We start from the raw sequence: 15,795 nt of genomic DNA on the forward strand, positions 1-15,795 counted from the left end.
AGGAACTAAATGGTAACAGGAAAAAGTACAAGATTAAACAAAAAGCATGTGTTATGTAATCTATAATCGTTTGTTGAATTTATTGAATTTATTGGGATGATACTGATTACCTAGTTGCATTTCCTTAATAGCTACTGCAGTAGCAATCGAAAAGCAATGAGAAACCACCTCACACCTTTCAGGATGGCTATTGCCAACAAGGAAAGTAACAAGTACTGCACAGACTGCTGAGAAAAGGGAATCCTCATTCACTGCTGGCGGGGAATGTAGACTGGTACAGTCATTTCTAATTTCACCACTGAGAGTCGGACAAGATTTCTTAATGTTGCTGAGTTGACCTTTCTATGGGTTCGTGCTAAATCCCGCCCCTCCCTTTCTAACTTCCTTTAATCTGCTGTGTTGGGAAAAAGAATACAATTGACTCCATGGGATGACAGGCTGCAGCGATACCATCACCCAACAGCACTGGTCCAAACAGGTGAGTGGAAAGGCAAGATTCTAGGCAGGGACTGGCCCCTTACCCCTTACATCACCTCCCAGGCCCAGACTCCGTGAGCACTCTCCACATGCGGGCAGTTCAGGGAGTATGTTAGCCTGTCCCTACTCCCCAGGAATGGCTTAACAGGGCCTCCCACAGCAGAAAGGAGAGTGACACACGGATGCAAATCAACTTCTTGGCCTCAGTCCGATTCTTTCCCTGGTAAAGAAGATTGCCCATCTGGGGAAAGATCTTAAACTGTTGCCTCTGAAGACTAAGTAAGAGAAAGGGAGGGAAAGAAAAACTTTTTCTTGGACGGAGTTAAAAACAAAGTTATTTGTTGCTTAAAGGATACATACCCAGCACAGGTGGGGCTGGGGGAGGGCCAGCCCTCACTGCAGTCTGCAAGAGGTGCTAGGGATTTTACAGCGGCAACATAGCCGCCCTTCACCCAACACTTACTCTGTGCCTCACTCTGTGACACACATTTCATAGGAATTTCTGTGTTAGAACCTTGCACGACTCTGAGAGCTGTACTGTCGTTAGGTCATATGGACAGAGGGGGCATCAGAGATGTAAGGAGGTCATATGGTGTGTTACAACATGGCTAGCAGGCAAATGGGCATCAAACCAAGATTAAACCTAGGTTAGTCTCAGTCCAGTGGCCAAGTGGTCAATCATAACGTTTAGTTCCTCTCAATGTCTTCTGAAAAAGGCAAAGACTCTTCTCATACTGCTCACTTCATCCTATTTGTAAGACCCCTCCCTGGCCCTTGAGGAACTATTCTCTGAGAACATTCTGAGAAAAACTCCCAAGCAAATCCTGCTATGTGTCTCTCTGCTTCTCAGGCACCTGTAATAAAAATCTTAAAGTAATGTGTGATTTATGAATGTGGAACTCAAGTTGGAGATGCTGAAATCTGAGGTTTTTCATAATGGTACACAGTTTATACATAACTCAAATGTCTTGGCTGTTTTATCAGGGTGAACTCAGGTAAGATATCCAGCCCAAGATTTTTTGAGAGAAAACACTTGTGGTTTTGGAAATGTCTTTGGAAATTACCAAACAAACCTGAGATGGCAAGTGAGGGAAGAACAGGCTCTCATGATTATTCACTTCCCAGCTCACCTGCCCCTCATTGTTCACTCCACTGATAAAGAAATGGTAGGTAATAGAGAAAGTAGTATGTCAGGAACGGCCAGAACTAGGGGAATGAAGCTGGCAATAGGTTGGCTCCCCAAAAAGGAAAGTGTGCGGTGCACATCCCATCATCTCAGACCTGAGTTAAGTCCAGGGCTGGTACCAGCTGTCTAGGGATAAGATCCACTGAGGGCATGCAATAGAGACAATGTTCGTAAACACTGAAGTGCGTCTTAGTTCAACTGGTTGAGCCATCTTGATTGCAACTAGATACCAGTCCACAGCTGGGAAAACAGAGAGAGGCCCAGCTGTCAAGGACTGGGAATGTTGCCTTGGCCCCCTGTCCAGTAAACTTTGTAAACAGAGCAAAGCTCCACTTTCATTAGGAAACAAAAAAGTTAATAGGAACCAAGGGCACTCGACAAGCAAGGCACATAAAATGCACAGTAAGTACATAGTGTCACGGCCCAACCCGGGAGTGACAGATGTCATGCATGGTGTGACCAGATTAATTCCAGCCATGGGAGGTGTGATGGGCTCCTTCTTATTGTCAGACTAAGAGAGGCTCAAAATCCATATATCTAAGTAAAATCAAGGCCGGAGAAGGTAACAGAATATATTTAACATGTGATCCATATTAGGATGGGCACAGGTGGGCGTCTGGCCAGCTGTCCAGAACCTGGCCAAGTCTCCATGACCAATGCACTGGCACTGCTCCCAATTTCAAGACAGGGCTGAGGCAGGTGGCTCAGGCTCAGCCTCAGCCTCTGCAGCCTTAATGAATGCAGTTTCGAACTCCAGGAAGTAAGAGGGAAATCCAAACTCTGTGTTTTGAAAGAAAACAATTCAAGCGAGTCTTCTATAGCTCTTCAAATATATTATTGAATATAATTTTCATGTTGGAGCAATTTGGAGGTATGCCACATGGGTGAGTGACCCATGGGTGAGTGACCAAGTGACCCGTTAAGCACTGAAATGCCTTTCGTTCAGCCCATGTGTACTACACATGGTCAACACTGCCACCACAGAAAGCAAATTTTGGTAAATTCTACATACGTACAATTTTCAGATGAGATAAAAGTCTCATAACATCCGCCATGTCCGCCAGGATGAGTAAGCGTGTGACAGCCGAGAGCAGAGCCCTTGCCGCCCGCACCATGGTGCCACGCTTCACGGATGAGCACGGGTCATCTGCGAACTCTGAAGAGGCGATGCGCATGGTCTCGCCTGGAAGACAAACACAGGAAGCCTGTGGGTAGACGGGAGGCTCAGAGCCCGGCAGTGTGTCCTCCACTTCCAACACAGCCGCACCTTTCCAGTGCACAGCAACAGTGCACGCGGGCAGGGGCTGAGGGCAAAACGAGGTGCTCACTTCACATTGAGCATGGAACTAGGATTTTAGCATCAGTGAGGAATATGTTTAATTCCCACTGTCTAATTATTGAGATTAATTTGCCTTTGATCATTCTTACTCTTCATGTCTCTTGGAACCAATGGCATCTACTAGGCTGCTCACTGAGGTTACTGACAGTTCAGGTACAAAGCTGCATCTCCACAGAGGAATGAAACTTAGGACTTTGGCTTCACTAACACTGTCTCCTTAATTGACTTAGACAATAACAGACTATAGAGATACCCAAATCTAGTCTTCTCATACTCTGTTAGAAACCTCTTTTCTAATAGAACATTTATAAGACAATCAAACTAATCCACAAATGTTTATTAAACATATACTTGTAACAGATATCCCACTGGGCTCTGGAATTACACAAGTGACTGAGAATTCTCTGGTCTCAAGGAATCACAATCTAATAAGGAAACAGGTTCTAAATCATACCCACAAAACAATGATTGCATGCCATGACAAACAAGATAAAAAATGCAGGCAAAAAAGAGAAGGGCATAATTTACACTTAGTGTGAGTCTGGGGGGAAGCTGTCAACTTTGATGGGCTTGGAAGAACTAAGAGGTTTACTAGGAAGACCAAGGCGGAAGGGCACCTTACCAGACGAACAGGGTGCGAGGCTCTGAAACCCGGACTGGGCGAGGGAACTATAGTCACAGGGGAGGCACAGTGAGGAAGGGGTACAGGGAAGACAGGTGCCAGCGCTTGGGATGCTGTGGAAGAGATCTGGACTGTGACCTCAGCAGGGAGCGATGTGACATTAATAGACTGCTATTTTAGCCACGTTACATAAAATAAACCAGAGGGGGCAAGGATAGGGCAGAGGAACCAGTTAGCAGGGCAAGTTCAGCTGTAATCTGAGAGAATAGTAATGAGGACCTGGACCAGGACAAAGAAGTGCTAGAGAGAGGGAGGGAGTATTAAAGAAACCTGTGTTAGACAAAACAACAGATCTCGGGGTGGATAAGAGGCAGAGAAGGGGAAGCTGGTGGTGGTACTGACACAGTATAATTGACAGGTACGCATCTGCACCAAGAGACCCTAGGAGTGAGAACGAAAGGGGGAGCATGAACTAGAATGAGACCACTCCCATGTCAGTGGGGTGGATATGCACCTGGGCTGAGAGGCCTGGGAGAAGCATAAAGAAGCTTTGAATAGCACAGCACACGCTGGGGCACAAAAGCTTCAATAAACTACAAGGGTAGAGTTAACATGACCAATTATTTCATTTAGAGTAAAACAACTCATTCAATATTTTCTTTACAGAAATGATCATTTGCCACCTATTAATCAAAATCTAGCTCATTTAAATAAAGTCAATTATGTCATTATGTGTGTCCAGTAATTTATCCTATGAAACAAGGGACAATTTAAAACACACACACACACACACACACATCTCTTTCCATGTTACAGGTGGGTCAGAATTTTACATAATTTATTCAGTTAGTGTCATAGTTATTTAATCCCTTGCAGCCCTGGCTGGTGTGGCTCAGTGGATTGAGCGCCAGCCTGGAAAACAAGGGATCATTGGTTTGATTCCCAGTCATGGCACATTCCTGGGTTGCTGGCCAGGTCCCCAGTGGGGGTCATACAAGAGGCAAGCACACACTCTAATGTTTCTTTTTCTCTCTATCTCCCTCCTTTCCCCTCTAAATAAATAAATAAATAAATAAATAAATAAAATCTTTTTAAAAACCCTTGCAGTGATACTTTTATATGAGTACTTGAGAAATGTGGGCATGTAAGGAAATATATTGCACTGCTGCATTTTTAAAAGAGACTACCATCTTTAATGAGCATATAGCTAACAGCAGTTATTCTTTATGCCTGTGCACAAATAGCTTGATATACATCAACAGACGGGGAGAAACTTAAAAGTCCATTACCATGTTGACACAATGGTGAGTTTGCAAGATGCATGGCCCTAGAAGACTAAATAAACTTTAAGATAGAGGCTGGCAGTTAGAAGATACATATTCAATCCAAGTGTCCCGCCCTGTCACAGACTCACATTAATGTCCTCCTCTTCCCCAGCTTCTCAGAAAAGACTCATTAGCCAATGGCTATGTGGTCTGGAGGAGAGGACTAGCTCATTCCACTCTGTACAGTGCAGCTAGAAAGAACATCATACACCAGTGAAATACTGAGAGGGTCACCGCAGATAAATGAGTAAGTGGAATGGATTTACTCATTTAAAGAAAAGGGAGACTGCCCTGACTGGCATGGTTCCGTTGGTTGGGCATCGTCCTGCAAAGCAAAACATGTCGGTTTGTCTCCCAGTCAGGGCACAAGCCTGGGTTGCTGGCCCGGTCCCCCACTGAGGGCATGCGAGAAGCAACCAACTGATGTTTCTCTCTACCACACAGATATTTCTCTCTCTCCCTTCACTTTTCTCTAAAAATAAACTAAATAAAATCTTTTTAAAAAAGAAAGGGGAGATTTACAGTATTCTGCCCACGCAGCTAGGGAGCTATGTGGGCAACCCCAAATTCTGCAGATTAGATTTATGAGAGCCATAGCTTGAGGAAGAGTAGTGGCACCATGGGAGGATGACTCGGAACAAAGGAGCCTCCTCCCAGCATGGGGGGGACCATGACTGATCCAACTATTTTTCAAGTTCAGGTTTCCATATAAAGGGTCATTATAATGGCACTTCAGATGCTGACCATTTATTTGGTCAGCAATGTTGCTTCAAAGCCGATGGGTGCCACATATCAGTACAGAACTCTCAACTTGGGGCCTACAGCAGCAGGCACCCCTGAAAGAAGCTCAAAAGATAATAGTATACCTGAAAGACAGAGGGAGAGGGGAGGGAGGGAGGGGGAGAGAGAGAGAGAAGGGGCCCACATTAATAAATGCGACTGTGCACAGAGAAATCTCATGCTAAATTCTGAGATTTTTCTCTGATAAATAGATGATTTCATTCCATTTAAATTAAAACTAAAAACTCATTTTAAGCAGAGGCAAATAATGTCATGTTGTAAAAGATTTAGAAGGAAAGGCAATCCAAAGTCAGCTATTACTTGAACGAGCTTTATACCCCTATAGTTTTAGGATTACTGAATTAAAACATAAATCTATATTACAAAATGATAAGCCAGTTTATCAGCATAAAATTACCTATTTTCCCAGGGAAATTGCTTTTTCTATAATACCAAAATTTTAACTAAGAAATAGCATACACGTATAGCAGAGGGAAGGAGCAATGGAGGGAGGAAAACAGATCCACCTGTTTCCTTTACAGCTACTGCTGCATTCGGTCTTCTTCATGGCTCTACAGACCTAAGCTCAGAGCACCGCTCCTATGGCAAAGTTTGGGGCTGCTCCAGCGACTTCACGTCTGCTGGAAATAAAAAAAGCTAACATCTCCAAATAAGTGACTAAAGAGAAATAATAATAATTAATATGTAATGCTTCCATATAAAGATTTATTATACAAGTATTATTCTCAAAGCTTTACATATATATGTATATATATAAATTCTGTATCTTTGTATTATATATATATAAATTCTATATATATGTATATACATATAAATTCAAGGATTTAGAAATATATCATGAAAGTCACAAAGACCTACGATCACATCTCAACTTCAGCCCAACCATTAACAAACATGTGAGCTTGGCAATGAATTAACCTTTGTGTTTCAGTCCCCTCAACTGTAAATTAAGGGTGGGATGGTGATGGCTGCCTTATGGACTGCAATTTAGGGATACAAATTAGAGATGATGATTACTGTCATCAATGCCACAGCTCCGCTATCACTGCAAACCCTCTCCAGTACAAGAATTACCAATAAACTGGTTAAAGGATGAAAGTGTATTTTTTGGCTGAGTCCACTCCTTGTGTACATAATAATTAAGAAGCAGGAGAATATCTGCCCCAAATATGCATATCACTTATTGCTTTAAGTCAATTACACATCCCTTCCCTCAAATAGGGGGCTAGTGCTTGATTTCCAAATCAATGATTGTTCTGGTTCTTATGCTACCCTAAAGGCATTAGGATGGATAGATAATTTTGCATAAACTTGAGATAATATCAACTCAAATGTGGAATGAAGCAGGACAATAATAATGAATAAAAAGAGGGATGAGGTGCAGACGACAGAGTGTTGGGAGCAGACAAGTAACATAGGAAGCAGATCATAAACCAATGGCATGAGTGTCACATGTCTCATCCTTTGACGGGCAGCCCTGCATTTGGTGTAAGCAATCGCTAAACATTTGGCAAATGAGCTACTGAAAGACCGTGAGAAGCAAGAAAAAACTGAGGTTCAGACAAGGCAGAGTGAAGGAATGGAAAACTGAGGAAGTTGATGGTTCTAGATGCTGACGAAGGTTTAAATTCTGCTGTCTTTGTACTCTTTCAGCAATGGCGGGCTCTGGGCTTATCCCCCAGAATCAAAAGCTGGAGGAGCTACGGTGAGAAAGGAAATCGGGAAAAATGCAAAGCACAGAGCCAATGGAATGAAATACCCAGAACTAGAGTAGATTCAGACCTAGGAAGTGGGATAGGAGAACTATGATGTACCTGCCGTACTTTGCATGGTAATTTACATTGTCAATAATTTTATTATAAAATAAAGATTACTCCTTTTGAGAACTAAAAAATACAGACAATTAAATAGAACCAAATAGCATACACTATTCCAGTAACCAAAGACAACCACCAGGGAACATTTGATGAGCTGTCTTTTGGAAAGTTCTTTATGCCTACACTTTTAAACAGTAGTTATAGTATGTAATATTATAACTGCATATTCTCCTTTGTCTAATTACATATATTTTCCTTTGTCTAATTACATAAGTTATATGGCATATAATCATTAACATTCTTGCAATTTCTCTCATTACAGAGTTCCTAGAGGAGATGAGAGAAAAAGAATGAGAAGTTTCAATCCTCTTCGCGAAGTTTTGTCTCCTTTTCACAATGACCCATACCTGCCTCAGAACCTTTTTCACGCATATTTTCCTCAAGGTACAAATCTTAAAGAATACTGAGAACTAGATCCTATACAGCAATGCAAGAAAATGCAGTCTCTTTTTAGAGAAGAAAACAAGATTGGTGGGGTGTGTTACCTGACTGCAGTTTTGCAGTCTTCACTACTTCTGTCCCCTAAAACCACAGCATCGCTGAGCCACACTTCCAGAGCAAGTGCAGGAATTCCGAATTTTAGGATGGTAACTGAGTAGAAAGTGGACATCTCCTGAATGTTTTATCACTTTGATTACGTTGTAGAGTCTGTAAGGCGATGTGATGCTTGAAAGCCACTTACTGCTATGGTTAGCTGATTTTCAAAGCCTGGTGGGGAAATACTGATGTTCTTTTGAGATAAAGCAAACTAAACTGTTAAATGAATGGTCAATGTGGGAAATGCCACAGAAGTTACAATGTTACCAAGACAATATTACACCATGCCTCTTGGTTCCTTTTCAAAAGACAGAGGGGAGCGCTCCTTTGAGAAGAATCACATGGAACTGGGTGATATACAGGAAAGGATGGGGTGAGCAGGTGTTAATAACGCCAAGGAGCTCTGAACTCACCACATTACAAACACCGAGGAATATCCTGTTTGAGCCTGGTTCCTGCATCCAGAGGATGGTACCCGCGAGGTGATTCAAATTTTCTTTCACTTTAAGATTCTATTAGGTTATGTCTATTCAGAGTTAATATATTAATATGTGCTCTCTGATCTTATTCCTAATAAGTAAATTTCTCTTTTATTTAGAATTCGCGGTGTGCAAAGGTCTGTTCCAATAGCCTTACATGGTTTAATTCAATTACTGCTCAATAAAATAAATACTTCCACTGTCACCATTTATATACCAAAGGAAACAGAAAAGAAAATGGGAAGCTTATTTAGCTAAGGTCAAACAGCTGGTAAGTGATTCCGGTGAGGCCAGAATTCAAAGCCAGTCTGGCTCCAGAGTCTATGCTTTTAATGAGTGCTTTAGAAATATCTTTAAATTCTACTTCCTGTATTAAACTTATCTGTTTACATATCGCTGTCTGGACCTATTTATGAGTTGAAGACTCGTCTATTGCTTTATTTGGTTACTGGACTATTTTAAGAAAAAAAGGGGAGAAGGGAAGGGAGGGAGGGAGAGAAGGAAGGAAGGAGGAAGGAAGGAAGGAAGGAAGGAAGGAAGGAAGGAAAGGAAGGAAGGAAGGAAGGAAGGAAGGAAGGAAGGAAGGAAGGAAGGAAGGAAGGAAGGAAGGAAGGAAAGAAGGGAACTGAATAAACAAAGGCATTTCTTCAATTATCCTCAGGCTCTCCCACTCCCTGGCAGGGTTGATTTATGGCTGTCTGAGCCTACATATTCAATACTTTTCAGTGTTCACCCCTTTCCCAGGACTGAAAGCATGGTCAGAATGGGGACCATAACTGTAGCATATCAATTTCTTCATTCCTACTATTTAACATACATTTGACAAGGTACATTTACTAAACTATTGGGAGGAGCAAAAGAAGGCCTGCCTGGTACCTTACATTTTAAAACATATCAAATCATTGCTGAAGCAGGGAGAAAGGACAAAAATCCTAAATGCTACACACATCACAATTACGATCTGAATATTTTCTTCCTCTTTTTTTTAAATTGGACTTGTAAGTTCAGCAAACGGCCTGGAAACTGTAACACTGAGAAAGCAAGTGCTAGCAGAAGTAAGCAACTCCCTCATTTCTCCTCAGTTTTGTGATCAAGAGGAAAGAACTGTTAAATGTTTTTGGAAACAATCAAGCATTTGAGAGAGCAAAGTATGCATTTCACCCCAGGGTGGTTAGGGCTCAAACTCATGATTAGGGGAAATGATTGACAAACAAGATTTTCCAAGGCTTAGGGATGATGAAAGCACTCATGTATATTCTCAAGCAAAATCTGCATTAAATAAGCCATCTCATGCAGACCTTCTCATTTCTAGCACTGAATAGTTCAGAGGCTCCTGTTACCAAAACGCTAGATATCTGTGGCCTACATACGTGAAATTCAGAAGACAGCCGTATATGCTTATGTTTTTTAAAAGCACATAGTGTGCAAACCACATAAAAAACCATGACAATATTAGAAAATGAGAACATTGCTTTTTCCTCTTTCCGCCAAGGGTAGTCTTTGGCAGGGAACTCCATCTTTCTTTGTTTTTCCAAGGAGATCTCTGAGCACATTAGACATCACCTGGGAAACAGGAGAAGGCTGATGGATCCACTGTCTCTGAAGTGACTGCGAGACTGGAGAGGCTCCGCCCTGGGTGGGCCCTCCTCCTGCAACATTCAACAGCTCACTCTCCTCACACAGATAAAGACACAGAAGCCAGATGGAGAATGACCTGCTGGATGGAGGTCAGGCAGCTGGGTGAGGCCATTATCCCAGGTTCCTTGCATACATATTAGCGGTTCTGGCCACAGCCCCAGAGTGTTTGGGAGACCACCAAGCATGATGTGACACCAGCAAATTAAAATTTCCTTCTCAGCTATTAAAATCCCCAAATAACTGCCATGGCTAGTGCGGTTCAGTGGACTGAGCATTAGCCCGAGAAGTGAGGGGTTGCCAGTTCCATTCCTAGTCAGGGCATATGCCTGGGTTATGGGCCAGGTCCCCAGTGTGGGATGTGAGAGAGGCAACCACACATTGATGTTTCTCTCCCTCTTTCCTTCTCTTCACTTTTCTCTAAAAATAAAGAAAGAACCACATGACCTTGTTTCCGCCCTGCCTCAGGGGCTAGAGTGGCTCTGAAGAGAAAGGTGCATGCTCATTTGGTCAGGCCCAGGATTCCTTGTCAAGGTGGGTGACTGAATCTGTCCCAATGCGATTTTCCCCATATCAAGATACGTTCAGTATGCAAAAGTACTACAAATGTCAGTCACTGATGATTAAGTATATTGAATGTTATGAGCTATTAAACATAGTTAGAGACAGTAACGCACCACCTTGCAAAAGGCGCAGATCATTAAGCATACGGATTTTAAATATTTCAGCTGTAGCCTTTTTCTGGGTTGGGAGGAGAGGGTATAAGGTAATTTTGCACTGTTGTAGCCAGAAAAAAACCATCAAGCTGCAATATGGCAAAGTTCACAAATGAGGTCTTCACAAAGATCAGTTAAACATACAATAGCAGGAGTCGTATTCCATAAAAAGGTGATTATTGCCCTGGGCTTGAATACAGTGGAATACCATAAACTTGGAAACAATAGACAGTACTATGCTAAGCATAAGAGAAAAATGGAGCACAGAAGATAACTACAGAACACAATGTCACTATATTTTTATAAAATTAAGACAAATATCGATGAACGTGTAAATGTCATTGTTCAGTGAAAGTGTTTCTGAAATAAGTATGCTATATTAAATATATACTATCGTAAGAAATCGAAGCAGACTATGTCATTCAAATCCTAAAATCTGACCATTCTGGTTTTTTTCATTTTCACACCAGTAAGGAAAATCAGTTTTCTCCATAGACGTAATGTAATTGAACTGTAATTGTATAGCACTGTGTGCCAGGTTCATGATACCAATTACTTGGAACATTTTTTTGCTTTGTTTCTAGTTTTTAAAATGTGTAGAAGAGTTTTCTATCCATAATCAACTCTTCTCATTATGAGGATTGTTCTTGTGTTTTCATTTAGCTAGAGACTGCTTTAGAAAAAGTTGCCTTTCTATTTTACAGTCTAGCAATTTCAAGCATAGTTTATCTGCAGCCTATATGGTTCAGATTATATAATGTGCCTTTATTTATGCTTCTTATGTGCTTTTCTTTGCATTTATATGTCAGCTAATATGAAATCAGTGATGCAAGTATTTTTAAGTTGTACTAATGACAAATTTTAAATACCATAATAACATGTAAATATATTTGTACATAAACAGAGTCTCAAGACAGCCTAACTCGAATAAATAAGCTTAAATTATATGAACTAATTTGGGGACAGTCAGTTGTGAATTTGTGAAATCTTATCAAAAACAGAAGGTTACTAAAAAAATTAACTGCAGTGGTAAACTGTAGCAAATAAAACTCAGAGTCAACAGTCCCAGCTTCTGGTCTGGACTCTGCCCCTAGATGGCTGCCTGACCTTGCACAAGCCAAGTAAGGCTCTTGATCTTGTCTTTCTTTATTCCTCTCATGGGTAGCTTTAGCCATGTCTCTGAGAGATGGCAGAGACCGGCGGCTACACACTGCCACCCTGCCAAGCTCCCTGGAAGGGCAAAATATAGAAGAGAATGTCCTAGACAAATGCACTGCTCATTGTTAATTAGTTCATTAGTCCCATACTGGGAAGGTCTGGAACAACAGTGAGATTTCGACATCTCTCTCTATCCTCTTTACATCAAGTCCTAAATGAAAAGTGGGATTGAGGGTTCTGGGACGCCTTTCCCATGGGCGATTCATTTTACTCTAAGATATCCAAAGGAAAGAAATCCTAACTTATCATACCAGTGACATGAAATTGGAGAGAATAATAGGGAAACAAAAAGGAAAATCAGTGCATTTTAACCTTTACTTTCCTTCCATTGGAAATGTGACCCCCTAGCTCTATCAAAATCATGTGCAAAATGTCAGGAAACAAAGGATAATTTTTTTTTAATTTTCTAATTAAATTTCCAAATAATATGCTCCATGTTTTTCAACCCCCAGACATCATTTCTTCTAAAGAATATGACAATTTAAAGCAATAAATCAATTGTGAAACTGAAGAAAAGTAGGATAAATGCACTAAGTAAAATTAGGATTTTGGATACTCTTTGGTCAGTTGGACCCATCCTCAGTCTTCATGCCTTTGGCAGGCTGCTGCCAAGCAAAGGGGCCCAGTCTGTGCTTCTTAGTGTTTATTGCTTTCGAAGCATAAGAGGAAAATTTTAATAAAGTACTTAAAAAATTGTCCCTATACCCTTGCCAGTAAATATAAGTGCCCAGCTCCTTAGTAAACATATACTTGCTACAAATTAATAAACTCATGTTGAGAGTATTAATTTAACCTCCCATGTAAGTCTGTCGATAGAGAGAGAATATTCTGATCATGCTGAAGTTAGTATTCCACTCTGCACAACAGCACAATGATTAATAAACTAACACAGAATTTTAAAGCAACTATTGATAATGATATTTAATTCTTATATCACCTGCATATTACAAAGTTAGAGAGATCAAACAGCAATTGCCCTGGGACACTGCTGGGAGATGTCTGTGCTAAATACGGGAACTAGTTTTGAACAATGAAGAGAAGCTGATCTTCACATCAAAAGAAGTTTAAAGGAAAGGTTGGAAAAGAAAATACTGATGTCAAAGAACCTGTAAGTATGAAGAACTTAAGAGACAAAGACCAAAGCCTTACAAAGTGCTACCTGGTTTAACGTGCAAATTTTTAAGCCATCTTCATACATGTTTATGAAGTAAGAATTAAGTCATCCAGGCACATTGGACAGGAGACAATGGCCGCCCAGGCTGATTCGGTTCGAGCCTACACTGAGGTCACCACCTGGTTACCTCGGTCCAAAGCTCTTACTAACAGAAAAAGAGGCCAGTATGAACCTACCATGCACCCTTTTCAGGATGCCCTACAGAAACAATGAACAGTCCACTATATTTAATTCTCAAGACAGACTGTAGGTTCAATAATTTTTAATAGATCCATGTGTTATCTTCATATAACTCCAAGTTAAAGAATCTTTACAGGTATAAATGCACGGACATGCTTGTCACATAAGCCACCACCAAGTGTGCCCTATTTAAATACTCCAGCCAGGCCTTTGGCAGGCAGAGCTGGCAAAGCCAGTAAATGGAACCATTTACAGAATTTAGCCTTAAGGTTTCTTTTGCTTCCTGGGCTGCTACACATTTTAATTACATTTGAGAATCCCCAAACCTACTAATTTTCAATAATCAACAGATGCAGATTGAGATCATTCCCCCAAATGGCAGCACTGCAAAAAACTATCGGTCCTACTCTGTGGCTCTCAATGTAATTAATGTTACCTCTCACTTCTAGTTGCCTTTAGCTCATCTCCTTCTTTCCCAGAGATTAAGAATAGGTGACTACATGATCTCAAGAGCCCTTTCCAATTTTTGGAAACTAATGCAAAATACAGTAACAGTTATTATTTATAAAATGCCTACTATGTACCAGGCACAATGATAAGCACTTTACGGATATTACCTTACAATAAGATGGATAACATTATCTCCATTTCAATGAAAAAAATTATGGATTTGTTTAAAAACACATCGATTTGCTCAAAGTCAGCTTTAGCTCTAGGATTTGAATCTAAGGCTGCTGGACTTAAAGTCTGTGATCTTATGAACCTTGACGTTCCAAGCCAAGGGTGTACTGAAAAAAAATCTAAAACACAATATAGTGATGATCATAATGATGATAATAACAGTGATTATAGCTAACCCTGACATAATGCTTATTTACTGCCACATACTGTTCTAAGCACTGCATTTACTCAACCCTTAAGAAACATTCAGTGAGCTACACACTATTCCCACTTTATAGATAAGAAAACTGAGTCAAATAAAGATTAATTAATTTGTCAAAGGCTAAAATAACTAGGTAACAGAATGAGGATTTCAATCTAAAAAATCTAACTACAAATTTTGCGATTTAACCAATTCTCAGATAATGTGCATGGTTACATGTCAAGCAAAAGAAAACAAAAAACATAGTGACAAATATAGGGTTATAACAACAATAACACGGTTAACACCGATGGCAAAAGTCCATGTCTTCAGTTATGTTGTGGCAGTGTCGTGAAACTGATCTTTAAAATAAAATTTGGACACTAAAATCATGCCCTCATGTACTGTAATTTTAAAGAACGAGGAAAATATCTAAACAAAAAAGTATGAGGGGTAAATAAAGTAGGGGCATAGAAAGGGAAGAGAGACCCTGCCTCTCATTGTGAAATCAGGACACTAAGCACTAGCACATCGAGATTCCCAGATGTCTGACCAACGCTACTGTGGCTACCACGTGATCAACCTTGTCTCCTTCTTTTCCTCATTTAGGGACAACTTCAGAAACTTATTTAACCTTTGAGGAGCCAACCGTCCAAAGGTAAGCAAAAACATGGCTCATTTTAAATGGTAAAGTTTAGCATTGCAATGCCTCCTCCAGACACAGTTTCTTCATTAGGACTGTAAATATATCAGAAGGGCTGCTGACTGAACATAGCAAGGATACGTATTGTTTTTTCTAGGGATTCACCAAAAACAACATCAACAACCTCACAGACAGACAACAGTTTGGTGATTACCAGGTGGAAATGGTGGTGGGGAGAGGTAGCAGAGGGTAAAGGGGGGATAAATGGTGATGGAAGGAGGCGTGACATGGTGGTAAACACAATGCAATATACAGATGACATATTATAGAACTGTATGCCTTAAATCTATACAATTTCTTTAAAGATTTTATTTATTTTTAGGGAGAGGAGAAAGGAAGGAGATAGAGAAGGATAGAAACATCAATGTGTGGTCCCTTCTCACTCAATCCCCCAGTGAAGACCTGTCCTGAAACCTAGGCATGTGCCCAGGACTGGAACCTATACAATTTTATTAATCAATGCAACCCAAATAAATTCAATTAAATGTTAAAAGACCTGAAACTTTTGGGGAAATAAATAAATGAAAGCACAGCTGATAGTAGAATAAGAAATCAATAATCATCTATAAGGATTAATCTGCTTTGAACCTATTATGCACATGTATGCCCAATAATTGCAAAGCAAAAGAAGCAACAAAAAATAACTGACACTTCATCGCATGAC

General features: G+C 40.6%; 1 protein-coding gene across 4 annotated transcripts in view; it reads right to left on the bottom strand.

Moving 5' to 3' along the window:
* Positions 1 to 15,795, bottom strand: part of CTNNA2 (catenin alpha 2) — a 1,098,262-nt gene that overhangs the window by 767,253 nt on the left and 315,214 nt on the right. For all 4 annotated transcript variants that reach the window (XM_053664696.1, XM_053664695.1, XM_053664693.1 and 1 more), the window contains exon 4: positions 2,680 to 2,846. In XM_053664696.1, the coding sequence (XP_053520671.1) occupies positions 2,680 to 2,846 (167 nt within the window). The remainder of the gene's footprint in view (positions 1 to 2,679; positions 2,847 to 15,795) is intronic.

The sequence above is a fragment of the Artibeus jamaicensis genome, unplaced genomic scaffold (genome assembly GCF_021234435.1).
Source record: "Artibeus jamaicensis isolate MK-2021 breed Jamaican fruit bat unplaced genomic scaffold, CSHL_Jam_final contig_384, whole genome shotgun sequence".
NCBI lineage: Eukaryota > Metazoa > Chordata > Mammalia > Chiroptera > Phyllostomidae > Artibeus > Artibeus jamaicensis.